The following is a 27785-nucleotide window of genomic DNA, read 5'->3' on the forward strand; positions in this document are numbered from 1 at the left end:
GTAACTACGTTAATGCATTAGTTCTTTTCTATCAATAGATGTAAATAGATATTATTTTGGTTTATGTTATCAGATCATTTATTATTATTTAGTGCGGTTAAATGATTATGTGTACAAGTCTTTTTATGTTGAAATTTTATTTATAACAATGAAAATTTTTTTCAATAATTTAATAAAAAAGAAGATAAATAGTATATTTATTATATTAAATATGTACAAAATATGGTTTTTTTTATATCAAATAAATATTATTCATAAAACAATGTATATATTCTTTTATTTTATTTAAATATTATTTTAAAAATAATTTCTTTTAATATTTGAAATATTTATTTTTTTAGTTGTCAATTTTATGAATAAAATAAAAGATAAACTTTTTATAAAATTTATAATTATATTTTCATTATTTATTATATAATTAAATGTTAGGATTTGTACCATTTGTTTAAAACATAAAAAATAAGAAAACATTAAACATTATTTAAAAATAATTAATGATTAGATATAAAGTGTAATTAAACAACGAATTAATATTTTTAAAAGAAAATGTAATAATTTTTATTAATTCTAAAATTTAATAAAATATTAGAAAAAAGAAAATATCATTAAAATATTATAATAATAATTAATATAATATATAATTAAATAAAATAAAAGTAATAGGTTTAAAATATAAAAGAATATAAAAATTTTACTATCAAAATAAAATTGTTTTATAAAATAAAGTATAAATTTTACTATCATCATTACTATAACATACTAAATTAAATTAATAAATTTAATATAAAACGCATTAAATTAAGTATTTTAATCGTAAATTTTATCAAATTTTTAATTACAAAACAAAATTTTCTTTTCCTATTAATATTATAGAATTTACATTTTTTGAATTAATACTTTTAAATATTTTATATAATTTTTATTTTAATAATAAAAATTAATTATTGAAATATTAACAATAAATTTTAAAAGGGGCTTATATGTTTAAAAAACATCAAATTTTTTTTAAAAATAAAAAAAAATTATATTATATATTAAAAATATTTTTTTAAAAAAATTATTTATTTTATAAATACTAAATTTATCAATAAAATATTTTGTAATGTTAAATAATTTTATTATTAATTAGAATAATTTATAAAATAAAAAGAAATTCTTTTAATTGATTATATTCAAAAGTTGTTTTACAACGAAATAGTAAGAAATCGTTAAAATTATTCTTTATTTTATTAAACTATATTAATTTATCTTTTTCATCAAAACAATTATTTTTATATCTTTTAATACACTATTATTTTTCTTTATTTATATTTATTAATTCATATATTATGTTTCTATATCTTCTTTGTTTTTTTTTAAAATTTTTTTGTATATTTATTTTTAAACTATACCTATATTATATATATTATGTTTTTTTTATTACATGATACCGTAAATATTATGCTTAAGTAGAATACTTTATGGCAAATATTATGACACATTTTATTATTAATAAAAATATATTTAAGTATATGGAGAGTAAACTTCCGCTTTTTGCCACGTGATGTATATATGATGTCATATGTAGATCATAAAAATAACCAAATTCTTCACATTTTAAATTATATTTTTCGTTGAAACATTTTTTTTTCTTTAATATTTCGCTATACTAATTATTATTAAAATGTACTTCTTTGAATATACTGATTAATAGTTTAATTAAAAATTAAAAATCACAAAGTATTATGGTGGTACATTTCAATGTATTTATTCTTTTTTCAATGAAATATAAAATTACTATATTTATTTGTCTCATTCTATTATTGTATGATTTTTTATTAAGATAATTATAAAGACATATTATAGGTAAACATGTCAAAAAAATATATGAACGGTATTCCCTGATTACCAGTTAAACGTGACATTTTTACTTCTAGTAAGTAAATATATAATTGATTACTAGTTGTTTACGTGACAAATTGTTATTTTACTTTTATGTAGACAGTTAACCCACAATTTATTTTTTTATTTTTTATTTAAACATCAATGTTTATATCTTAAAGTACATATAAAGAATATTTAAAAATTGAAAATTTTTTAAAATCAATATATATTGTAATTATTATTTTATTTTCAAAAAAAATATGTATTTGTAATTAAAATAATAGTAATAATATAACTATAAAGAAAACCTATCCTATTTTTAATAAACAAAAATGTTTTTTTTTATTAATTATTGATATTTTTTATTTATTACAATTTTGTAACAAATTCTAATCTACAACAAAAGTCATAATTTTTTTGTTAGAAAAATTCTTTTATTGCAGTTTTAATATTTGCTTATTAGCAAAATTTACTTATAACCCTAATAAGGGAAAAAAATTTTTTTTTGTTTTATAATGGATGCCCCAACACTTTCAACTTCTCATGGAAATAATTCTATGACTTTTCATAATTGTCATTTTCAACCTACGAATAGCAATCATGATTTATCACATTTTCATAATATATTTCCTGCTCCTCCTAAAAATTTGTTAAAACGTTCAACTCGAAGTGAAACACATTTAACAGATTTGAGAAATTTTGCTCATCCTTCAGAAAAAGGTTAGTGATATAGGAAAAATTACAATATTTTATGGAATATCATTTAAAAATAATGTTTAGTATTATTTAAAAGTAATTCATATAAAATGATAATATATTTTTTTTTAAATAATTTAATAATGATATTAAATTTGGGAACATAAGTTTTCAAATATTTTATTACATATTTTAGCAATATCTTCCCAAATACATCAAAAAATGAAGGAATTTATATCAAATGAAGAAAGAGTAAAAAATACCAGATTATCTAATGCTTCATCTGCATCAAATTTACGTCAATTGTGTGATAAAATTGGATGCAGTAGTGAAAATATTGAAAAAGGGTTGGTTTGTTAGTATTAGAATAGTTCTTCAAAACTACATAGACATTATTGTACAATTAACGCCTACATAAATATGGGCATAACATTTTTGATAGTATTTATTAATTTTTAAAAATAATATTTCGTTAAATATCATTTTTAATCATTATCCATACTTTTTTTTTTATTAAAAAAAGTTTATTCTAAATTTTGATTATTGTATTTTTATACTTATTAAAATACATTTAATATAATATATTGCCATTATTTGTATTATTATAATTTTTTTTAATTATAATACTATATACATATATAATATTAAATATTTTTTTTTAATTTTATTTATATATTTTTATAGAGATCAAAATTTGTTGTATAAAAGTTTCCATCCATTATCATCATTATTGTTAAGAGGATCTAATACTTCAAAAAAGAAGATAGGTAATTCTCAAACAATATCTGAAGAAGGGGAAACTGATACAGCTATTATTATACCATCAAGAATAAGAAAAACATCTAGTGCCAGTCATATTGAATTTTTAATACAAGATTTATCAACATCTACAACTTTAGATAATAATATGTTAAATTCAAAAGAATTAACACAATCCAATTGTAATAAATTAAGTAATAATATCAATCAAGAAGGTCTTACTATGACAATAGATAAAGCAAAATCTACTGATAATATAACAAATTCAATTGAAAAATCTATTTTACCAACAAATTGGTTTAGTAGACCTGACTTATCTAATAGTATTATGAACGCAAAAACACAAAATGAAACTACTACAAGTAATAATGGAACCATAAGTAAAGTAAGAATATATTATTTTACTTTATATATATATATATTTTTAGACTGGAGGAGTCTTTGGATTTCTTGGAAAAGGTATATTTGGTCAACCTGTATCAACTAATGAAAATGAAACAGCTCGTTATATATTAACATTAGAGCAATAACAACTTTGAATTGTTAGATAATTTACATTTTGTTAACAATTTTATTATTATACTCTTCTGGTATTAAAAGGAGTATAATAATTTTTGTCACATTTACATGTTCATGTTAATTTTATAATAATAAAAATATTAAAAAAAATTTATTAAAGTATTTTTATAACTTAATTTTAAAAAAAAAAATTTTTTTATTCTCAATATACAATATGATCATTTTTGATTTTTTGTACTCTGTTAATTAATTTTTAAAGTATGAAAATCAATTAATTGAAAAAAAAAAACTAAAATAATCTTTTAAAATTAAAAAAAAAAGATTACGTAAAAGATAAATATATACATTAATATTCTTTTCCAAAAATAAAACAAAATATATATATTTTTTTATTCTTTATATAAAAGTAAAGGATATAATATTTTCATTAATTTTTTCGTTTTCTCTAATTGTCAAATAGTGATAAAAGTTTACCGGATAGAAAATTTTTATTTTCTTAATGTATATCCGTCATTGGAAATGCTTCAGTCTATTAAAAATAAAAATAATGTCTCAAATTACCAAAAAATTTTTTTATTAAAAATAATATACATTATATAATATTCACTTTTAAGCACAATTTGTTTAGTCTTTTTTCATTATATTTTTATTTAGAATATTATTTTTTTTTTAATATCAGTTGAGGAATAAAAGAAGCTAATTTGAAAACTTATTATTTTACATTAAAAAAGAATTATAACTATTATATTTTTTTTCGGAAAGAAAAAAAAAATCTTTTGAAAATGTATAGAGTTATGATATGTGAAAATAATTCTTTTTCAACAGCCGTCAAAAGGTTTGTTGATGTATAAAAATTTAAAAAAAAAAATTTAAATATAAAACATAAATTATATTATTAAATTTTATTTTTAGAGAATTATTATCAAAAAGTGTTTCTCAAAATTCTAATTATTACAATATGAACAAAAAAAATAACTATAACAGTAATAATAATTCTACAAAAGATATTAATGTTTTGAAGAAAGTTAATAATGGTTCATTTACACAATCAGTTGATTCAGCAATTTCAATTGATGATGGAAAAGTAAAAAGTTCTGATGAAGGTACAAAACGTTCTGATGAATGTTTTTTAAATGCATGTGATAATGATAAAAGTAGTTTTGCATGTCATTTTATTATTTAGTTTATCTAATTAATATAATATTATTTAGATTTAAAAATTAAAAAAGAAGTTTCAAGACTTACTAAAAAGCAACAAATTGTTTTAGAAAAAACTTTTTCATCTATTAAGGATAGAGCTGTCCCAAATGGTATTAAAGTATTATTAAGAATGTTTGCTGAACATCCTCAATATAAAGATATATGGCCTCAATTTAGACCATATCCGGATAGTTCTTTAATGTGTGCCCCAGAAATATCAAGACATGCTAAAATATACATGAAAGGTCTTGAATACATAATTTCTACATTAAATGATGAAGAAAAATTGTGTAAATCTTTACAACAAATTGCTAGAGCACATACAAAATGGAATATTCATAAAAAACATGTTATGGTAAGTTTTTTTTTTATAATATTTTTTTAATTTAAAAAAATTTGGTATTTTTAAGCATATGCTAGAACAAGTTTTAATAATGTTAGCTGATGAAATTGGATCATTAACAAATGAAGAAAAAGAAGCGTGGACAACACTGTATGATGTTATTGCAAATATGGTTGATATTTTAGCTGGAAGAGTATGATAATATAAGTATATTAATTAGTAATAATTTTAAAGTTTTTATCCGCCATAAAAATTTTCTCATAACATTATATTATTCATTTCAATTGTTTATTTTAATTAATATTAATTAACATATTATTGTTTTGATAATATGACTTTTTGTATGTCTCTCAGTTGAATAGACACATGACTAATATTATTATAAAAAATTATTGCCGAAAAAGTAGTAAAAACATCAAATGATTATGTAAGGTCATGTGTTTTAAGTAAAACAATTAGAAAAGCAATTATTAAAAATGTGTCATATTTAATTTAAGCATCAGGACATTAAGTGAATACTTTGAAATTAATTATATCATTCCGACAACTACCCTGAAAATGGAGATTTTATAAGAAATTTATGTTATTGCGTATCTTGCTAATATTCTTAAGTGCTAATTATAATAGGTGGTTTGTATATTAAAATAACAGTTATATTTAACCGCTATCTTTATTTCTATTATTATTAGGAAGTCATAATGGATAATCCAAATTCCTTTGGAGAAAAAAATTGTCGGAAAGAGATTGATATTTGAATAAACTTTTTTTTTTTAATTCCATCACTTTTTTAAAATATAATCTATTTAAGAGATTACGATGAAACAGAAGCTAATAATGAAATCTGTTGTCAATAAATTTCAGAAATAATACTATGTGAAATATATATAATAATAAAACAATATCATAAATAAGCTTGACATTTATGGCAATATTAATGAAAATAATCCTTTTACAGACATTCCAATATTTTATAATAAACATATATTCGCATTATAATAAACACTTATTAATCCAATTATTATTTTATAATTCAACCAGATATTTAATTTACAATCCTACCATAAACAACCTTAACAGTGATATTACAATTTATAAACTTTTTTTTTTTCTAAATAAACTAAATATCATTAAATGATTTAAAAAAAAAAAAATTAATAATAAATTGTCATTAAAGTTTAGAAAAGATAATTTATATAAATGTTTTTTTTTCTTTTCTAAAGGACGATCGGAATGTATCAAATAAATGACCATGCATTAGATGTGCCAGCCGTTAAATTGATTATTAATTATAATTAGTTATTAGACAATTATAACATAAAAAATATCTACCATCAAATAAACAACATATTGTTTCTTTTTAAAGATATGTATCTTCAAATAAAAATTAATGATCCATTTATAGATATATAAATGTATATTTTATAAAAAAAAGTATATTTTATAATAAAAAAGTGATTTTAATATATATAGAAAATAAGGTAAACTTGATCAGCTAATATAATAACATAAATCATGTCATAATTATAAATTGTTATCATATCATTATTCACTGGTTGTTTTTCAACAATAATCATAATAATCACAACATACAATTATGTTCATTTCATATTGTTTTACTTTTGAAGATGTGAATTTTATATTTTGTCCCTTTAAATATTTCTTATTTAAATCATTATAGAAGATAAAGTTAGATATCACTTTCTTTTAACCATCCCATCATTTAACTTCATTTGTTTTATATGTTGATCTTTTTTCTATTCATACTTCTAATTCTTAATAATTTTTGTTGTCAAAATGAATATTAGCATATGATTATTTATAAAAGTAATTCTTTATTTTATTTAAAATTTATCATTTTAACAATTTAATCCTTTTTATTATAATAAACTTACTATGATTCTCTCATCTTATGTTACACTATCAATGTACCGTAGTTTATTATTCTTTTTGTTTTTAATTCTGATCATTTTTATTATATACTTCTAATAACAATTAAATCTTAAATATCATATTTATTCCAATATATATTAAATGAAACAGTTTATATTTATTTTTTTTTTATCTTTTTTATATTTAATAATTTATAAAATTAAGCGGTTTATATAAAGAAAATGTTTAAGGAATTAATATCTATTTATTTGGATCAGAAACGCCCATTAAACATTTTAGGTGCTGTATATTATTAATTACTTCCTATACATGTTAAATAATGCCAAAATACTATAATAATTATCTTTTAATTTATAGGTGGAGCTTAATAAATCTTCAAAAATTTAAATATATATAAATTGTCATATCAACAGAAATCAAGAAGACAATTTGTAAGGAACTTTAAAGTGTCACTATTTGTCGTATATTTTTATTTTAATCCAACAGAAGTTCTTCTAAATATTTACGATAAGCTTTTATAAACATTAAACCCGCCTCCATAATATTAAATTATATAAAGCAATAATTTATATTTATTTATTATTTAATCAAAAATGGCATCAAAATTTTCTATAATGGATTTATGTCCCGATTTAGCTAATAATAAACATTCCACTCCAAGTTCACCAGAATCAGATAATTTTGTTGATAAACAACATTCAGGTAAGAATAAGCGTTTTTTTTTTACAATCTTTACATCATAAACACTTTCATTTTGATTATTAATATATGTAAATATTTTTTTTTTAGTGATGCTTGATGATTTGAGTGACACAGCAAGTAGTAGTAATGTTACTAAAGATAGTGGAAATACATCAAAATGTATAGATGATTCAAGAACATTTGAATTGTCTCCATCTATATCTCCTGAAAGTGTTGATGTATCAGACTCTGTTGAAACAATAGAAAATTCAGATTCTTTAACATCAAATAAAAAACCACCATTTAGTTATAATGCTTTAATAATGATGGCAATTCGTAATAGTAAAGAAAAAAAATTAACATTAAGTGGTATTTATGATTATATCATAACAAATTATCCTTTTTATCGTGATAATAAACAAGGTTGGCAAAACAGTATTCGTCATAACTTATCATTAAATAAATGTTTTGTAAAAGTTCCAAGAAATTATGATGATCCTGGTAAAGGTAATTATTGGATGCTAAATGCAGCATGTGAAGATGAAATATTTATTGGTGGATCAACAGGAAAATTAAGAAGAAGACCATCAGGTTTTAATAGGGGACGTTTTGATGCTTTTAAAAGTATTCAAATACCATCATATCCATATAATATATCAGGATCACAAAATTCAATGATTTTTAATAATAATACAAATCCATTATTAAATTTTAATACATCATTATTATATTATAATCAACCATCAATAAATGGACCAATTGGAGGAGGAAGAATTATACCACAAATACCTACACCAATACCAGGACAATTATCAGGAACAATAAATCAATCTAATATTAATCATTTATTATCAATGTATGCTTCTGCAGCATTTCAATTACCATATAAAGAAAAACAATTAATATAATATTGTGATTTAAAAAATATTTTATCGCAAAAGAAAATATTATGAATAATTATTAATTTTTCCTTCTTCAACTCTCGAGTGACAATTTTTTCCTTATCACTATTATTAAATATTTAAATTTGATTATAAAAATTTTTTTTTTACAGTATTTGACTAACTTTTTTTTTTGTATCAGAATTAAAAAAATTTATATTAAATATAAATTTTATATATATAAATGTTACAAATAATAATATATATAATTTAAAAATTATTACTTTATATTTTATTTTAATATCTTTATTTCTGTTCTTCAAAAGTTTACCTGATGTAAATATTAAATAGACAAAGCATTTTTTGTTATTCATTTTTATCACTAATCATCTTAACATTATATATGTGGTTAAAAAATTTCTAAGTTAAAGTAATATAATTGTTAATCTTATTTATATTTAAAATTTATTATAAATATTAAAATTTTTATTTTTAAGTAATTTATAAAAAAAAAAATACAACAATTTAATTTAAATTATATATTTTAATTGTGATGGTATACTGTAATGAAATAGTGCGGTTAAGGTAAAAGTGATTTAAGTGGATTAATCGTTTAATTTAAATAGCGATTACGTCTTTAATTCCTACCACTTGACTGTTTGAAGAGAAATAAGTTAAATAAAAAAATAAAAGAATGAACAAGTATTAAAACAATAACTTTATTTGATGTTAACTAAGTAACTTCTGTCCTATTTAGCGCATATTAAATGAGTAAAAGAATTTTTGAAAAGGTAAAAAAACTTCTGTTGAATGTAACTTTATATTAAGTATGTTATTCTATTGTTAAAGATCAAAAAGTTCATGATTAAATGCCGACAAAGTTTGTTTGTTCCTATTTATTTTTATAAAAAGAAGCTTCCAGACAACTTTATAATCTGTTTCATTAATAAATAAACAAAAAAATTACTATTAAATAAAGAACATCTAAATATAATAAAAATATCATAACATTACCGAAAAGTTTTGATTAAATAAAAATTATAACACTTTTTATATATACTACCTATTAATTGAATTTAATTCACAGCATGCTAATACATTAAAATTAAAGATTTAACATTCCGCTATTCTTTAAATGTTACATAACACTTTTTTATTTTTAAATATAAATACTTTTTATTTTATTTATATTTAAAATAATATATTATGTAGTAATATATATAAATATAATAAAAAGTTTTAAAATCAAGTTAAGAATAATGAAAAAATATTAACTAGTTTTAATAATAAATTTTATTTTTATTGTTTTAATAAATTCTTGAATTATAACTATATAATTTAACATAATCTTTTTATTCTTTTTAAATAATATTTTTATATTAAATTCTAAATTTAGTTTAATAAGATAAGTAAATAAGATTATTTTAAGAAATATTATGATTACTTTATCACGATATATTATTAAAAATGATATATATATATATATATAATTAAAAATATATTAATATTAGTTTATTTTAACTAAAGTTATGTATAAAAATTAATTTAAATATATAATATTATTTTATCAATTTGAAAAATGTTTTATCTTTTTTTCATATTTCATATTTTATTTCTTTTAATTAAAAATTTATATGGTATTAATAATGAAAATATTAATAATTTACAAGTATGTTCAAAAGAATGGCAAAATCCTATATTAACAATACCAACATTAAGTTTACCATCAATACCATTAAAATGTTATCCTGATGATAGAATTTGTGAAAAATATGGTGGTGAATGTCAATTTTCATTAAAAAAATTTGAATATATATGTTGTAAAAATAATGATTATGAAAGAATACCTTTATGTCCAAGATATTATGATACATTACATACATTATGTGGAAATAATAATAATGAAGGAAGATGTCCTAAATCATATGAATGTATGAAAGCAAGAAATTATCCTAATATAAAATTATGTTGTCGTAGAAATGATAATTTATCTTATATAGAACCTGAGACAACATTTAATGATCATTTTATTGTTCCTGATATAATACCATATGCTCCAAAACATTCAATAAATATTATATTTAATGAAGATGTGTTAACAGAGGGACAATTAATATATAGAGAACAAATTAATGATCTGTTAGATAGACCACCTCAATTATCAGGATATGTCTTTTCAGATAATTTACAATATACTGTTATTATTATAGGTAAGTAATATAAAAATTTTAGTGTGTAAATAAATAATAATGATTTATTAGGTTTTCCATTTCGTTTTACGAAAAATACATCAATTGATAATCCATCTACAGTATATTTATTTGAAAATGATATTAAACCAATAAATGGTAAAATAAAATTACAAGATTTTAATGAAATTGAAAATACCAAACAAAATTTATATATTAAAAAAAATTTAAAAGAAATAGAAAATTCATTTAAATTTTCTAAATGTTGTACAGTTTCATATAAAAAACCTGGAGATGAAATTAAATCAAAAGGTTTGTATATAATTTTATATTTTAATTTTTTTATTATTTTTAGAAATATATACAATGTTATTATTAATATTTAAACAAAAAAAATCTTTTACAATATCACAACAAAATTTAATTCTTAAAAAAAATGGAAAAGATAAAATATTAAATAGAAATGATATTATTTTACCAAATCAAGAACCATTCTATATGAAGAAATTTTTGAAACAAAATAATGAAATTTATGATACCGTACCTGTAGTTGGAAATTTTTATGGCATAAAAGGATAAAAATTATTTATAAATAAAAAACATAATTTAACATTTTTATTTACAGTATTGTTTTTTTTATTTATAAATAAAAAGTTTCATTTTAATTATATGCAATTAATCATTGTTTTATGAAGTATTAACAAATTAATTTAAGCATTTGTTAGTGTAATATAATCTGTTAGTTAGAAAGGTTAGATGAAAGAATAATAAATTTATGATCTGTTAATCAAACCACCTCATATTTTAATAATGCTGTTGAAAAAAAAAATTTTTTTTTATATATTTAAAAATAATATGATATTTTGTAAATAATATTAATTTAAAAAGTAGAAATAAAGTATAAAAATTGTTTTATTAAAATTTTTATAGATGCATTGTAAAAAACAATTTATTTTTAAAATTTAAAAAATTTTTTTAATGTTGATATGATTTTAAATTTAATAATCACAAATTAGTTACGCTTATATAAATCATATTATATAATTATTGTATAATTTTATTCATAAAAATATAATAATAATAATTATTGTCTAGAGTTATTTTTAAAATACTCTAAATATATGAGAAATAAATAAATTTTATATTATATCAAAATTGTTTTATAGTATAATAATACATAAAAATAAACTTAATGATGTTCTTAATGTTTTAATAATAATATATATTTATAGTTTTTATTATTATATAGTATAAATATAATAATATAATTTTTGACTGATTTTGTAATAACCAATATATATGTATATTTTGCAATCAACCCGAATTCATAAATACTATTTTGATGTCATATAAAAATTAATTAATAATTTTTTCTTGACAAAATATGAATTTATGAAACTGTAATTTGATTTGTTACATGAAAAATTGTTTCACTCTTACATTCATCAATTATTGATATCTCATTGTCATAATTCATAAAAAACATCCCTAAAACTGATAAAAATCCAATTCCATAAAATATTATTACTAATAAAGCAAGAAATCTATAAAATAAATATTTTAATAATTTATTAAAAAAAAATATATATATATAAACTTACGATGACATTCCTATTAAAATATAAAAATTTGTTTCTGCTAACATTAAAAATGTAATAGAATATAGAAAAACAAATGCAACAATTATTGAAACAACCCAATTCGGTAATGGAAATGGTTTCCATGTACGAACCCGTGTATTCATTTTTTGCATATAATTTAAACTAAAAGGGTCATTTTTTTTAATAATTTAACAATAGAAAAGTTAAAAAAAAATATTTAAAAGAATTTATATATTTATAATAGTATTTAAAAAAAAAACTTTTAAATATAAAAATATATTTATATAAACGAATATAAATGAAAAATAAATAATATTAATTTTTTATACTACAAAAATTGAAATAAAAATAAGATAAAAAAAGTACAATTAAAAGGAATAAAATAATAATTTACTTTCTTTACCAGTTTCTTATAATTTAAAATACTAGAAATACCAATTATATTAGTATAATATCAATGCAATTATTTATATATACTAATAGAAATAAATTTTTAAATAAACTGTATACTTGATATAATAAATATAATATATATATAGTGTCGGTAAGTTTTATTTTATATGTATATTGAATAAAACAATTTTAATATAACTACATATTTATACATAAATAAAATAGTGATTATATCAAATATATGTGTCTATTCAGTTTCTGGGTCACTTTTCTAACAATATAAAAATTAACACAGTTGATATTATTCTTAATGACGTTAAACAAAAGAGACATCTAAATATATTTGTCGTTAAAATTTACATTTAATTGTTTTTAAATATATTTTTGTTATAATAATATAAAAAAGTTTAAAATTATTTTAAATCATTTTTTACCAATATTTTTTAATAAAAAAAAGAAGAAGAAATTATTCAGATAATAAAAAGTAGAAAATATTTTATTTTGAAAAAAATATAACAATGTAATATTAAAATAAGTATAATTATACATTAAAAAATTTTTTTTTTGTTTAATCTTTGACTACAAAAGATTATCTTTAAAATTTATTCTTTTATGGTTACTTTTTATATTAAAATAATTATATGTATAAATGTTTAATAATAAAAATATTTTTATATTAGTTGTTTTTTCCTTGGAAAAATACATGCAAATATTTGAAATTTTTTTATATAGTTTAATAGATTATCTTAATAATGAAATAATATAAAAGACAGTGAAAAAAATACTTTTAAGAAGATAAGTCACCTTGGAACTTTTTTCTAGTTTTCATTATACTATACAATCTTTTAACAATTTATTAGAAAATTTTATGTTTTAATACAAAAGATAAAATAATTGTATAATCAGGTTTTATAAATAATTAAAAACACTTATTTTATTTTTTCAAAAAGTAAAATGATTTTCTTATCTAGTTAAAGATTTAAAATATTTTATTAAAAAAATAATTTAATTGGAAAATAACCATTGTTGTATATTTTATTAAAAAAACTTTATTAATTATTAGATTACATTTAATTTTTTAATATTCTGGTAACTTGTCTTGTGAAAAAGTCTTTTACTATTATTTTATATAAAATATTTAATTCTTTATTTAATGCTTTAAATATATATTGATATAATCATTTATTGTAAAATAATAATAAATAAAAATTTAATAAAAAAAAAGAAAAGTTGGACAAAATTTGAGATAATAACAAATATTATAAGGTATTTCAATGATAAAATTGTATAAAAATAGAAACATTAATATTGTAAATTGAATAAGTTTATTATAGTATATTTTTGTACTATATATTTATTTATTTATCCACCTGTTATATATATTACAAAAAGTTGTTAAAAAGTTTTCTAAATTCACCTGGTTAAACAGTTAAAGAATGTTTTTTAGATAACATATATTTGTATATAATATGAAAAATTCTCAAACTTTTATTATCAAAATAATCTGATTAATTGAAAAAAGGTATAATTACTATGTTAAGATTATTTATAATTATTTTAATGCTAAATTGTTGTTTGTTTTTTGAAATAAAACAAAATGATAATGCACCAAAAAATTTGAAATACGGAGATATTTGTATGTTATATTATCTATTTATTTTTTCTTAAATTTTCTTATTAACAGTATTGACAGAAGAACAAATGGAAAGAATTAATTTAGTTAAAAATGTTACAAACAAAATAAGATCACATTTTCGAAAAGAAGCAACTATAGTTTCTTGGGTAGATGGAATTATTCCATATACTTTATCACCAAAATTTGGTTTAATGGAGTAAGCTTGTTTAACTTTACATTTTGTTTTTAATTTAAAAAAAAAATTTTTTTTTTTAGAAAAATAATTATTGAAAAAGCAATGAAAAAAATTGAAGAAGTATCATGTTTTAAATTTAAACCACGCAATTTTGAAATAGACTTTTTAAAAATATCACCATTAGATGGATGCTATTCATATGTTGGTAAAATTGGTATGTTAATTCATTTTTTTTAACAATAATTAACATGAATTTAGGTGGTGGACAAGATTTATCATTATCTAAAGGATGTATTTATGATTATATTATTATCCATGAGCTTTTACATGCTATTGGATTTGAACATGAACATCAACGTTATGATAGAGATAAATATATTAATGTTGTTTATCAAAATATTGAACCATCTCAATATCGTAAGTTGATAGATGTCAAAAATTTTTTTTTTTCACATATCTTAAATTACATACACATTTATACATTTTTTTTATAGATAATTTTGATAAAATAAATATTCATGAAGTAACAACATTTCAATATAAATATGATTTAAAATCTATAATGCATTATGATGAAACAGCATTTGGAAAAATAAATCATATAACAAAAAAAAAGCTTGTAACAATGATTCCAAAAGATGTAAGTAGAATAAAATAGTTAAAAAAAATCTCATAAATAATGAATATAAATTTTATAGAATTCTTTAACATTACTTGATAATTTAAAATTAAGTCAATGGGATATTGAGAAATTGAATTTAGCTGGAAATTGTAAATCAAAAAGTAATGGAAAAGGTATATAGTATAATTTTAAATAAAATTTATTTAAAATATTCTTTAACAATTTTAATTTATTCATTTGTTATTATATATTTTTTATAGGTGAATATATTGTAACTGACTCTGGAGAAAAAAAAACAAATTTAGTTGTTATAGATTGCTTAGATTTATCACCATTTTGTTATCTATACCTTAAACAAGGTTTATGCTTAAATGCCATCTATATACAACTTACAACATCATTGTGCCCAAAAACATGTTTTAATTGTATGCTTTCTGTCTGAAAATTTAAATTTTAAAAATATTATGGTACAGAATAAGCAAAGGTTAATTCTAATTTATAAAATGATTTTACAATATTTATTTTTATTCTTATTTATATATATATGTTTATTTATTAATTTTTATCAATAAAAAATGACTTTGTTGTTATAAAAATAGTAATATATTTTATTAAATTAATTTTAATCATTTACCATCAATTTATTATTTCTTTATATATATTTAACATTAATTTTTAGTAATTTATTCTTTAAATAAATTTTATTATATCTTTTCTTATGTTTAAAATATTTTATTTATTACCATAAAGACAACAAAACTATTTTGGGTATTTTGTAGAAAAAATAATAGTACATACAAGTTTTCTGTCCCGTCAATCTTATTATTTATTTTATCTCTTCTCAATGTCAATTGAATTTTTAGGAAAAAAAAATTTTTATTTTAAACAACGTTTATATTTGATTTAAATTTTTTTAAATATAAATTGAATCAACTAAAACTAACACATCAAATATTTTTAAAGAGACTACATAACTTTTATATTCTATTTCTTTTTAAAAACATTCACATTGTTTTGTTAAGTTAAACTTTTACATAAGCAAGATTAATCTGTACATCATGCTATATAGAGACATTGTTTTAATTAAAATGTTAAATATCATTATTTTTGGTGATTTCTTGTAAACTGGGGCTTATTATGAAAAAAAAAAATTTTTTTTTTTCTTTTACTTTTTTTGATATTATAACTTTTAAACCACCAACATATTCTCTCTAGGGCTATATTTAGAAAAGTTGAATTTATTTAATTTTTTTATCATAACATTTTATTCTTACCAATATTTCTTTTTTTATATTTTTTAAGATTATATATATATATATAATTTTCAAATCATTATTTTTAAAAATAAAAAATGTTAGAATAATTTTTTTATAAAAATATTATTATTCTAAGTATATATTTAGTTTAAAACATAATTGTATGGTCAATTAACTTGAAAAATAATTACAAATGGTAAATTTTAATAATAATTGTCAATTTTTTTATAAATTGATAAAATTATAATCTGAATGTAATTGAACTTCCCATTTTTTATGTTTAAATTTTTAAATATATTTTCAATATTACAGTAAATTAATAAAAAAAATATTCTACATGTAGATTTTTTTTTTTACAATTATAAAATAGTCTTTAGAAAGTTTATTTTAATAGTGAAATATATTTAAATCTTAAAATTTTGTTTTAATAATATCATTATATATTTTTATTTATGTAAATTAGATCAAAATTATTATTTTATATATTTGTATAAAAGTAGCTTGTATAGATATTTAATATTTAAAATAATGAAAAAAAAAGTTAGGTTAATAATTACGTGAATATAAGTTTGTTTTTTTTTATTGTAAATTTATATTGCATACACTTCCTAAAAATGAAATGTTTATCTTTAAAAATTAAATGGTTACGTTATAAATTTAAAAATAATTTTATATAAAAAAATAGCTTATATATATATGTAGTTTAACATAATAGAAAAATGAAAGGTTTTAAATATTTTTTAACATATTCTTTATTTAATCTCTAAGTTTTTCACCTATTGCTATCAATTATCTATTTATGATACAAAGAGCACATAATATTTTCTATATTAAATAGCTTACCTACCTATAAAATATTACTTTATTAATGCATATAATAAAATTTATAATATTATATATTTTCTCGCTTTAAATTGCAACTTTGTCAAATTGTTAACAATTTTCAAATAAATTAATTGCTATTGAAATGTTAAAAAAATAAAAAAAAATTTTTCCTGACATTATTATTTTTATAATATTACATATTTTTCAAAAGTTTAAAATTTATGTTAAAAATTTTTATCATTTTCAATGTTTAAAAAAATAAAATTTTATTCTCACAAACTTAAAAATATTATAATCTTGTAATATCATATATAATAAAACTATTTATTTATAAAATATATATTTAATAATTTAATATTCATTACAACTAAATATTTTATTTTAGTAATTATTTATTTTTATAAAATTATATTTTTAACTAAGATATTACAAAATCAATTAATAAAAACTATACTAAGAAAACATCTTGTTATTCGTTATTATTTATATTGTATGTTAAAAAAAAACAATATAAAATTAAAAATAGTATAACAATTCATATAAAAAAAAGTGCAGAAATTTAAGTGTAAACAATTTTTATTTTATCTTTAAAGGTCAAAGAAACTTTTTAATTAATTTTTTATTCCTAATGATGACTAAAAATATTTTGATGCTACTTTAAAAAAAAAAATTAATGTATAGATAGTAATGATTTAATATTATTTATAAAAATTATAAATTTATTATTATTTATTAATATAAACAGATATAGTTACTATAAAATCAAAAATTTTACCATCTAATAAATATTTATTTTTTTTAAATATCTTAATATTATACAAAATTGAAAAAAAATTAGTCAGAGAATTAACTATTTAATTATTTTATTATTTCAATTCAAAAATTAAGTATTTAAGATTAAGTTATTTTTTTTATGTACAATTTTTTTTTTATAAATAATTTAATAATATAATATTTTAACTTGTTAATGTTTAAGTTCATTTTTAAGTAATATATATTTTAAATATAAAATTATACAAAATTTTATAATTCATTTATTTATTTAATATGGTAATATATTATATAATTAATTTAACGCCTATTATATGCTTTTTTTTTGTTAAATTTAAAATGTTACTCACTATTTTTTTTAGATTTATATTATCATGTGGCTGTTATGTATTACTATAATATTTGGTATTGTTAATATAATTGTTGTTTGTGGTAATATTTTGGTACTATACATTATAATTACTCAAAAATCACTTCATACAGCTACAAATGCTATTGTATTATCATTAACTGTTGCTGATTTTTTATTAGGATGTATAATATTGCCTTTTGCATTATTACAAGTATGTTTTTTTTTTAAATTCTTTTTTCTTTTAATAATAAAATTTTACGTTAGAATTATTTTGGTGTTTGGCATTTTGGAGATATGTGGTGCCAAATATGGTTAGCTTTAGATATTTGGTTAAGTACTGCTTCAATTTACAATTTATTGGCAATTACCTTTGACAGATATATGGCAGTAAGAGATCCTATTAAATACAAGTTAATTTCTTCCAGCAAGTAAGTTATATAAACTATTTTTATATATAAATTTTATTTTTAGAATGACAAAAATAACCATCTCATTAGTATGGGTGATATCAGCTATGCTAGCTTTATTTAAATTAATAATAGATTTTTGGTTATTATCTCCTACATCAGAAAAATTAATTAGTAATGTTTTGAGAAATGATACTTTTGTAATAACATCTAATGATGAAGAATATAAAGAATGTACTCCATTAACAAATACACCCCTATATATTATTTTTTCAGCATCTATATCATTTATATTACCACTTATTGCAATGATAGAAATGAATGTTTGTATTGTTCAAACAGTATCAGATTCTTGTCGCAAAAAATCAACTATAAGTAAAATTAATTCTATTGGAAGTAGTTTAGTAAAGTCTGTTGAACAAACTGGTGAATATACACAACTTCGAATTCATCGTGGTGTAAAAAAACCTATTCAATCATGTAATGTATGTTAAAAATTTCATTTTTTACTTTTATTTTCTTAATTTTATATTTTTCAATAAAATGGTTTTAGGCTAGTCAAGAAAGGATTGCCTGGAAAGGAAAAACAAGAAGAAATAGTTTTGATAACAAATTCTATCAATATTCAACTATAAATAATGGAACGGAAAAAATAAATATACAAAAGTGGTCGGATTATGGAAATAGTCATGGATCTCAAAATATAAAATTAAAAAAAATTACAAATTGTGAAAAATTAAAAAAAAAAATATCTACAAGAAGTTTGGGTTTAAGTAATAATTTTATTATATCACCAACAGAAGAAAAAGATAATATAAAAAATTATGTTGAGAATTCCCAAAGTACACATGAAATTAAAGAAAATAGTGAAGGATCTTCTTTTGACATTAATAATTTAAAAATAAATAAAGATTCAACATCATCTACAACAGATAATATGGCACTTTGGAGTGCTGCTACAGTACCAATAATATTATATAAGTGTCCTTGTCATTTAAAGACACAATTAAGTATTGCTAAAAAAACATTATTTTCTTCAATGGGTTCTTCAAATAATAAACATTTGTCAAAACAACAATCAACAGAGTATCGTGTCGCAAGAACAATTGTAATTGTTGTTGGATGCTTTGCAATTTGTTGGATTCCATTTATGATAGTATATTTATCAGAAGCTTTTGAATCATGTTCTAACAATAAATGTATTCCACAATGGCTTTTTACACTAACATTTTGGTTAGGATATGCCAACTCAGCTATAAACCCTCTTATTTATTCAGCATTTTCAAGAGATTTTAGTGCTGCTTTTAAAAAAGTTTTATTTCGAAAAAGAAAAAAAATATCACGATCTTAAAAATTATTATTTATGTATATTTTTTTTTTTTTGATAATTATTATTCAAATAAGTATGATCTCTTTTTATAATAAATAATAATAAAATATTAGTAGAATATTAAATTAATAATATAAACATATTTTATTTATTTGTTTAATAAATATTTTAACAATTTTCTTCATTTCCAGTTACCATAAAAAGTAAATAATATATAAGATATAAAATGAAGACAACTGGTGAAATTATTCTAGCATATAAATCAATTGTATTATATAATTTTTTAACTTGTCTTTGTTGAAGTTTAATCATTTCTTTTTCAAATTCATTAATAGCTTTATTTTCTTTTTTTTTTAATTCTCTAAATTTTCTAACTAAACTTAAAACAACTAAACTTTCCATTAATGATATAACACTAAAAACTTTCATTACAGCAAACCATTTATCTAATGATGTCAAATAAGATGTCCTTGTTTCAACTTCTCCTTTTTGCATTTGAACTAATGCTAACAAAATTGTTATAGGTGTAACAATTCTTACATCTTCATAATTATATGGTACATAAGGAGCAACCCATGCAAACATCATTGCAAGAGTGCTTGGTATGTACTTTTCAACAATATATTTAGCAGAATCTCTTCTTAATTTAAATGCTAAACGTAAGCAAGATGATGTAACTTAAAATAAATTATAAATATATTTAAAAAAATATTTTTTTTTAAAATTACTTAATTTATCATGAGATAAACACTCATTAACTGTTATATTTATTATTTTAAATTCTGGTAATGTTGAGGGATTAACTAAAAAATATGGTTCATCGCTCCATATAAATTTTAATTGTCTATCACTATATGATAATGATGATAAATCTAAATAACATTCTTGTTGATCATGAGGAAACATACAAAATTTCATATTACATGTTGATTGAATAGTTATATGTATAGTATATAATACTAATCCATCAGGAAATATTCTCATTTTAATATTTGGAAAAGTTATTTTATGTAAATATGATTTTTTTGCATTTACAATATATGGATCTGGTCTCCAAATTTTTTCTAATATTCTTTCTTCACAAACAGTTATTGGTTTATTCATTTTATGAATTAATCTCATATCATACCATCTCATATTAATTAATAAATCTACTGAATAATCCATAGATTGCATATTAAAACTTGATATATCAAATATATCTAATGATACCATAACATAAACAGGTATATCTTAAAATTTAAATTTATAAAATATAAATATTTTTATACCTGAAAACATAATTGGTAAACTATTATTATTGTAATTTTGTGATATAAGAGTTGGATATATATGTGAACCAGAATAATCACCTGTATTATCAGGAATATCTTTTTCTAATAACATTTTATCAACTAATATTGTACGTAATGTATTATCATCTCTTTTTAAATTATCATTTATAAATTCTGTTAGCATTGTTTCATTATAATCAAAATGTTCACCTTCTTTTAAAAAATCATTATCATATTCATCTTAAAAATAAATATCATATAATAAAAATAATTTATATATATATTTTTTTTACCTTCTGATTGAATATCTTTTTGTATATCATTTTCATCATACTGTACCTCTTCAATTGTTATATGTTCTCCAATAGATGCATTTTCCATAGAATACGATAAATTTTTTTCTTCTTTACTATTAAAAAGTTTTGTTAAAACATCATCTTCTTCTTCATCATCAAATACAATCTCAATTGCATTCGTTTTTAAATTATTTTCATTATCTTTTTCAATATCTTTAATATTATTACTATTATTAACATCTTCAATATTTTTATTATTTATTTTCTTTTCTTCATTTTTTATATTAATTTCCTTAGAGGAATCTTCATTAGAATAATTTTTAATATCATTACGCATATTTTCAATTTTTACATTTAAATATCTAAAAAAATTATTATCTTTTTTGTTGAAATTTTTATTATATGATAAATTGTTATATACGTTTTTGTTAGAATTTAAGTCATTTTTTACATATGATTCATAATTTTTTTCTAATACAATATTGTTATTGTTATAAAAATTGCTTTTTGATGTCTTTTCTATTTTAGCACTTATTTTTTTAAAATTCCATGTAGGGAATTGAATATCTAAAAAAAAAGTTTAAAAAATAATATTTTTTTTTATATAATATTTAATAATATGTATTATAATAAATAAATAAAAAAAAAAGTAATTCAATCATATATATTATAAATTGATTATATTTTAAGTATAATAAAAACCAACCTTTATTATTAGTTAATAATTTTATTCTATTTTTATTCAAATTATTATTTTCATTTTTTTTAAATAATAAAATTTTATTTGGTTGAAGATTATTTTTTATAAATGGTTTAGAAATTGTTGTTATTGTTTTTTCTGTAGTAAAAGTAAAGTAATCATTTGTAAGAATTACTTTCCCATTATTTATTTCATTTATTGAAGATTTACTTGATACATCTAATTTATCAAAATTATTTTCTACATTATATTTATGTTCTTTTTTAGATGATGCTTGCTTATAAAATATTGTTAATGGTTCAATTGTTGTTGTAGAATCAAAATTACCTTCAATTGGTGATTGATGATATTCAGAAATAATCATATAATCTTTTTTCTTATTCTTTATCAAAATATTATCCTTATTTGATGTTTCTAAATTATTAACTATATTTCTATTTGAATACTCAGTCAAAATTTGTGACAATTGTTCATCTTTCTTTACATAATTTAAATCATTTTTTGTCATTGAGTGTACATAAATTTGTTTACCATGTGAAGAGGCTATATGAATTGATGAAGAAGAATTTATTAATATAGATTTTTTAAAATTATTTTTTATATCATAAACATCATCATGAATAGAATATAATAAACTGATAAAGAAAATAAAATAAATACAAAATATATTAGGGATTATTTTTAAAATATTCATTAATTTAAACTATAAAAATATTTACTATTGTAAATGAATTTTTCAATATCAATAAAAATCAAATGAACAAAGATTGATTAAATTTTCTATCATCAATATAAGAAACTTTTACTTAAATCATTATTTTTCATTTGCGGTCATTAACTTTCATAATATAATTTTTAATTTATTCAATAAAATATATTTCATTTCTTTAAATACAAGGTTATATATATATGTGTGATTATTTAATTAGAAAACATATTCAATTATTAACAATAAATATTTTTCTTTTATTTTTATAAATTTAATATTACATAAAAATACTAGTAAAAATATTAAAAGAATTTTTTATATAATTTATAATTATTTATTGTTAAAAAAAATAAATTTATAATAATCATAAATTTTTTTATTTACTTTTAATTACAAATTATGAAAAAATAAAACGCAAATAAAGAATAAAGATAAAAATGTGTGATTAAGAAATTGTGTAGGGAAATATATGTTAAAAATATTTTTTAATATATTTAAAAAATATTAAATATATAAAAAATATTTATGATTTTGTTTACATTACTTGAAATAAAATTATTTTTTAATATAATTTTTTTCTTTATATTAATGTGATATAAAAAAATAATTAAGATAATGTTTAAACAAAATAAATTGAGGGAAATTCAAAATTAACATTATATAGTTTTTTTAAGATCAGTATTGAAGTATGCAATTAATTTATGGTTAAATATTAATATAAATTTATATTGTTAATATTTTACCTTTTTAACTGACCTAATGAATTTATATCATATTCAGAAATAGATGTCATATCAATTGAAGAATTTTTATTATTATACATATCATTTTCAAACCATTCTATGTTATTTCCAATTTTTGATAATATTTTTTCATATGATTTTTTTGATGTACCATTTTTTACTTGGTTTTTCTTAATTTTTCTATATTAAATTAATAAATAAAATTATAACTTATATATTTATACTTACCTATCTCTTATATTTAAAATTAAATGTTCAACTATAAATTTTTCATACAAAAACATACATGTAACAGAAATAAATGCTATGCCAAAAATAAAAAGACGATCAGCAATATATGGAATAATTTCTATATCAATTAAATTACTAAATTCTGGTATACCTTGTAAACCTAAGAATAAACCAATTCCAATTTGTATAATTAAAAGAATACATAAAAATTTGTTTTTTACTATACTTTGTCTATATGGTGCACCTTTTGAGTAACAAATTGCTAATGCAATATATTGAAATACTGATACATTAAAAATAGCTGTTCCTTGCATTGATCTTTTATCTTCATCATCATCATGAGTAACTGGTTTAGTAAATGGTATAAACCAACTTTGTTTTGATACCCAAATAAAAGCTATAAATTGAAATATTCCTACAATTGTTAGCTGTCCAACAACTGACATTATTGAAGCTAATGATAATAATCTATTTGGTGGTGGTTTTTTGTCAATTGTTAAAGAAGCTGGTGTATAACCAAAAACAATAGCACAAAATGTAATAAGTCCTAAATCAATAAATATAAATTGAAAATCTGTTAAATTTGTATTAATCCAATAAAGAAGCATTATTGAGACAAATTGTGTTAATGAATATCCTGCCATATATTTAAAAATACCAAATGATGTAACTAAAGCAGCTCTACCTTCACGAATTGTTCTAGGAACACAACTTATATTATTAATATTTGATGTAAATGGTGCTGCAATTGATGCTTCAGCTGTTGAAAGAGAAATACCAGCATGAGCTGCTTTTAATGCTCCACAATCATTAGCACCATCACCACACATCATAACATAATAACTTTGATCAATTAATGAATGTATAAGAAATTGTTTTTGATCTGGAGTCATTCTTGCAAATACATTACATGTACAAATAATTTTTGGTAATAATTCAGGATATTCATTACAAATAACATTAAAAACTGGACCAGAAATTGCTAATTGATATGAAATTGGAGATGATTTTTTTTTATTATAAATATCTTTAAGATGTTGGGACAATCTTTCTTCACTGATTAACATTTTTTCATCAAATGAATTTTGATTTAATACAATTTTTGTCTTTCCATTAATTGTTTTTTCATTTGGTATTATATCAACTGTAAAACATATTTTTTCTTTATTTAAAATATGACATTCTCTTGCAACACTTATTGCAGTAAGAATATTATCACCAGTAATCATTAATGTTCTTATTCCAGCTTTATTTAATTCATCAATAACAGGAAGTGATTGTGGTTTTATTTTATTTTCCATAACAATAATTCCTAACATTTTTAAATTATTTTCAATCTCATTTCTTGAAATTTTAAGAGCTTTTGTAAAATTAACATGTGATAAATCTTTATAAGCAACAGCAATTAAACGATAACCTTTTTTAGTATATTCTTTAACAATATCTGTAAAATCATTTGGAATTGATTCTGGTATACATAAACTTGAAATTATTTCTGGTGAACCTTTTGTATAAAAATGAATTTCTGTTTCTTCATCTTCATCATCATGAACTATAACACCCATACGTTGAAGAGCAGATGAAAATGGTAATGTTCTTAATACAGCAAGTGTTACATTTTTTGGTCCATTTTTAGTTTCTAAGATACCTGAATATGTATTTGGTTGAAGCATATCAAATCTTGTTTTTTCCTTAACAGTATTATCATCAAAAGTTTCTTTAAAATCAAAACCTGTTACATTAAAATTAAGAACATCTACTGGATCACCAACATATTCTCCATTTATTTTAGTAATTGAATGACATGTTGCAACAGCTCTTATCAATCTACTATTAATAGGAATTTTTCCTTTAACATATTCTGTTGTTTTCTCACCAAAATATGGTTTATTATTTTTAATATGATCTATAAAAACTGGTCGAACACCATTAAATGCTAGTCCATCTTCAGTTAATGTGCCAGTTTTATCAAAACAACAACATGTTATCATTCCACAAGTATTAATTGTCTCCTGTGAAATACAATGAATTTTTGATTTTTTTAATCTTTGTGCTGCACTTATCATACCAATAGTCATTGCAGCAGGTAAAGCTGGTGGTACAACAACAGTTATAATATCTAATGATCTTATAATTATTTTTGATGGTGTTGAACCTCTAAGAATCATTAAAATAATTGTATATGTAAATCCAAGTAATGCAACACATAAAAGAAAACAAACAAATTTTAATAAATCTTTTGTAAATGTATAATCAATTGGTTTTGGGTACATAATTGATCGAACTAAATTTCCTTTTAATGTTGTAAATCCTGTTCTTAAAACAATTGCTTTGGCAGGAGAGTTAGCATTATATCTTGTTTGTATAATTGTTGTACCACAATATAATGAATGTTTTCCATGAATATCACCATTATATTTAATAGGATTATTTTCATCATCATCTTCTGGTAATGGAACTTTTGTTTCTGGTACAGATTCACCTGTAAGCATAGATTCATTTATAATACATGAACCACTAATTAATATAGCATCACATTGTAAAGTATAATCATATTTTGGAACAACAAATAAATCACCTGGAACAAGATCTGATGAATTTAAAGTAATAATTTTTCCATTATTTCTAATAACTTCAACAGTTGTCTCATTATGAACCATATCAGCAAGTTTTTTTTGTTCTTTTTGTATAGACCATGATTCAGTAAAAATTGATATAATTGAAATAAATACAATTATACTAGCATATAAAACATATTCATCAGAAAACCAAATTGCTACTGAAAATACCTGAAAAATATAGAAAGGAGACAAAAATTCTTTAAAAGCAATTAAAAAAAGTGGTGTCACTTTTACTTCAATTACATTTTTTCCATAAAGTTTTTCAATACTTTCAACAGTACTATCATCAAGACCTGAATTTAATTCTAATATATTATGGAATTTTTTAATATAAACATTATCACATAATGAAGCAACACTAACGTAAGTTTTTTCTTTTTCATGCCATATAAAATTTATTTTGCGATAAGAAAATGTTTGCAATTCCTTTACTTTTAAAATTGTATCCTTAAATGGAATTTCAAATGGAATATCAGATTGAATTATTTTAACATTTTTAACACTATAATTTTTATTTTCTTCTATTAAAATTTGATCAGCATTAGAAATTTTGCATTTTTTTGAGATAAGATAAGTTTTAATTTGTGGATACCAATAACAAAAAAGAGGAAGAAACCCAAGTGTTATGATAGAAAAAATATAATATATAAATTTTCTTTTCTTATCTATTTTGTATCCATAGAATGTTAACAATGATTCACCATTGGCAAAATTTGCACTATGGTTATCAGGATAGGGAACACCACTGTTTAAGTCAGAGTTTTTTATTTTGACCATTGTTAAACTTTCTAGTTCTTCCAATGTCTGATATGTAGGATAATT

At 19.1% G+C, this 27785-nt stretch overlaps 8 protein-coding genes across 8 annotated transcripts; 6 read left to right on the forward strand and 2 right to left on the reverse strand.

Moving 5' to 3' along the window:
• Positions 1 to 2378: 2378 nt before the first annotated feature.
• Positions 2379 to 3848, forward strand: SRAE_X000090300 (Hypothetical protein; the record flags this gene model as incomplete). Its single annotated transcript, XM_024645303.1, has 4 exons — positions 2379 to 2583; positions 2756 to 2906; positions 3244 to 3703; positions 3747 to 3848. The coding sequence occupies 4 exons, from the start codon at positions 2379 to 2381 to the stop codon at positions 3846 to 3848; spliced, it is 918 nt and encodes a 305-aa protein (XP_024510775.1).
• Positions 3849 to 4619: 771 nt separating this feature from the next.
• Positions 4620 to 5579, forward strand: SRAE_X000090400 (Globin family and Globin-like domain and Globin, structural domain-containing protein; the record flags this gene model as incomplete). The annotated part of the gene is made up of 4 exons (XM_024645304.1): positions 4620 to 4672; positions 4750 to 4991; positions 5049 to 5392; positions 5448 to 5579. 4 exons carry the CDS (start codon positions 4620 to 4622, stop codon positions 5577 to 5579), a joined length of 771 nt encoding a protein of 256 aa, XP_024510776.1.
• A 2284-nt stretch (positions 5580 to 7863) lies between these two features.
• On the forward strand, positions 7864 to 8859 carry SRAE_X000090500 (Forkhead box protein G1; the record flags this gene model as incomplete). Its single annotated transcript, XM_024645305.1, has 2 exons — positions 7864 to 7972; positions 8060 to 8859. The coding sequence occupies 2 exons, from the start codon at positions 7864 to 7866 to the stop codon at positions 8857 to 8859; spliced, it is 909 nt and encodes a 302-aa protein (XP_024510777.1).
• Positions 8860 to 10411: 1552 nt separating this feature from the next.
• On the forward strand, positions 10412 to 11600 carry SRAE_X000090600 (Hypothetical protein; the record flags this gene model as incomplete). Its single annotated transcript, XM_024645306.1, has 3 exons — positions 10412 to 11042; positions 11094 to 11333; positions 11377 to 11600. The coding sequence occupies 3 exons, from the start codon at positions 10412 to 10414 to the stop codon at positions 11598 to 11600; spliced, it is 1095 nt and encodes a 364-aa protein (XP_024510778.1).
• An 811-nt stretch (positions 11601 to 12411) lies between these two features.
• SRAE_X000090700 (Hypothetical protein) lies at positions 12412 to 12774 on the reverse strand (the record flags this gene model as incomplete). The annotated part of the gene is made up of 3 exons (XM_024645308.1): positions 12412 to 12419; positions 12462 to 12565; positions 12623 to 12774. 3 exons carry the CDS (start codon positions 12772 to 12774, stop codon positions 12412 to 12414), a joined length of 264 nt encoding a protein of 87 aa, XP_024510779.1.
• Positions 12775 to 14575: 1801 nt separating this feature from the next.
• Positions 14576 to 15890, forward strand: SRAE_X000090800 (Astacin-like metalloendopeptidase; the record flags this gene model as incomplete). Its single annotated transcript, XM_024645309.1, has 7 exons — positions 14576 to 14651; positions 14700 to 14847; positions 14907 to 15040; positions 15085 to 15243; positions 15321 to 15466; positions 15525 to 15621; positions 15709 to 15890. 7 exons carry the CDS (start codon positions 14576 to 14578, stop codon positions 15888 to 15890), a joined length of 942 nt encoding a protein of 313 aa, XP_024510780.1.
• A 2784-nt stretch (positions 15891 to 18674) lies between these two features.
• SRAE_X000090900 (GH10322p) lies at positions 18675 to 20410 on the forward strand (the record flags this gene model as incomplete). The annotated part of the gene is made up of 4 exons (XM_024645310.1): positions 18675 to 18863; positions 18917 to 19080; positions 19124 to 19544; positions 19613 to 20410. The coding sequence occupies 4 exons, from the start codon at positions 18675 to 18677 to the stop codon at positions 20408 to 20410; spliced, it is 1572 nt and encodes a 523-aa protein (XP_024510781.1).
• A 147-nt stretch (positions 20411 to 20557) lies between these two features.
• Positions 20558 to 27740, reverse strand: SRAE_X000091000 (Cation-transporting P-type ATPase family and Cation-transporting P-type ATPase, N-terminal domain and Neurotransmitter-gated ion-channel transmembrane domain and Cation-transporting P-type ATPase, C-terminal domain and Neurotransmitter-gated ion-channel ligand-binding domain and Cation-transporting P-type ATPase, subfamily V and P-type ATPase, A domain and HAD-like domain and P-type ATPase, cytoplasmic domain N-containing protein; the record flags this gene model as incomplete). The annotated part of the gene is made up of 7 exons (XM_024645311.1): positions 20558 to 21066; positions 21118 to 21621; positions 21661 to 21903; positions 21957 to 22526; positions 22666 to 23202; positions 24125 to 24291; positions 24340 to 27740. The coding sequence occupies 7 exons, from the start codon at positions 27738 to 27740 to the stop codon at positions 20558 to 20560; spliced, it is 5931 nt and encodes a 1976-aa protein (XP_024510782.1).
• Between the last annotated feature and the right edge of the window lie 45 nt (positions 27741 to 27785).

This window comes from Strongyloides ratti (assembly GCF_001040885.1).
Source record: "Strongyloides ratti genome assembly S_ratti_ED321, chromosome : X".
Lineage (NCBI taxonomy): Eukaryota > Metazoa > Nematoda > Chromadorea > Rhabditida > Strongyloididae > Strongyloides > Strongyloides ratti.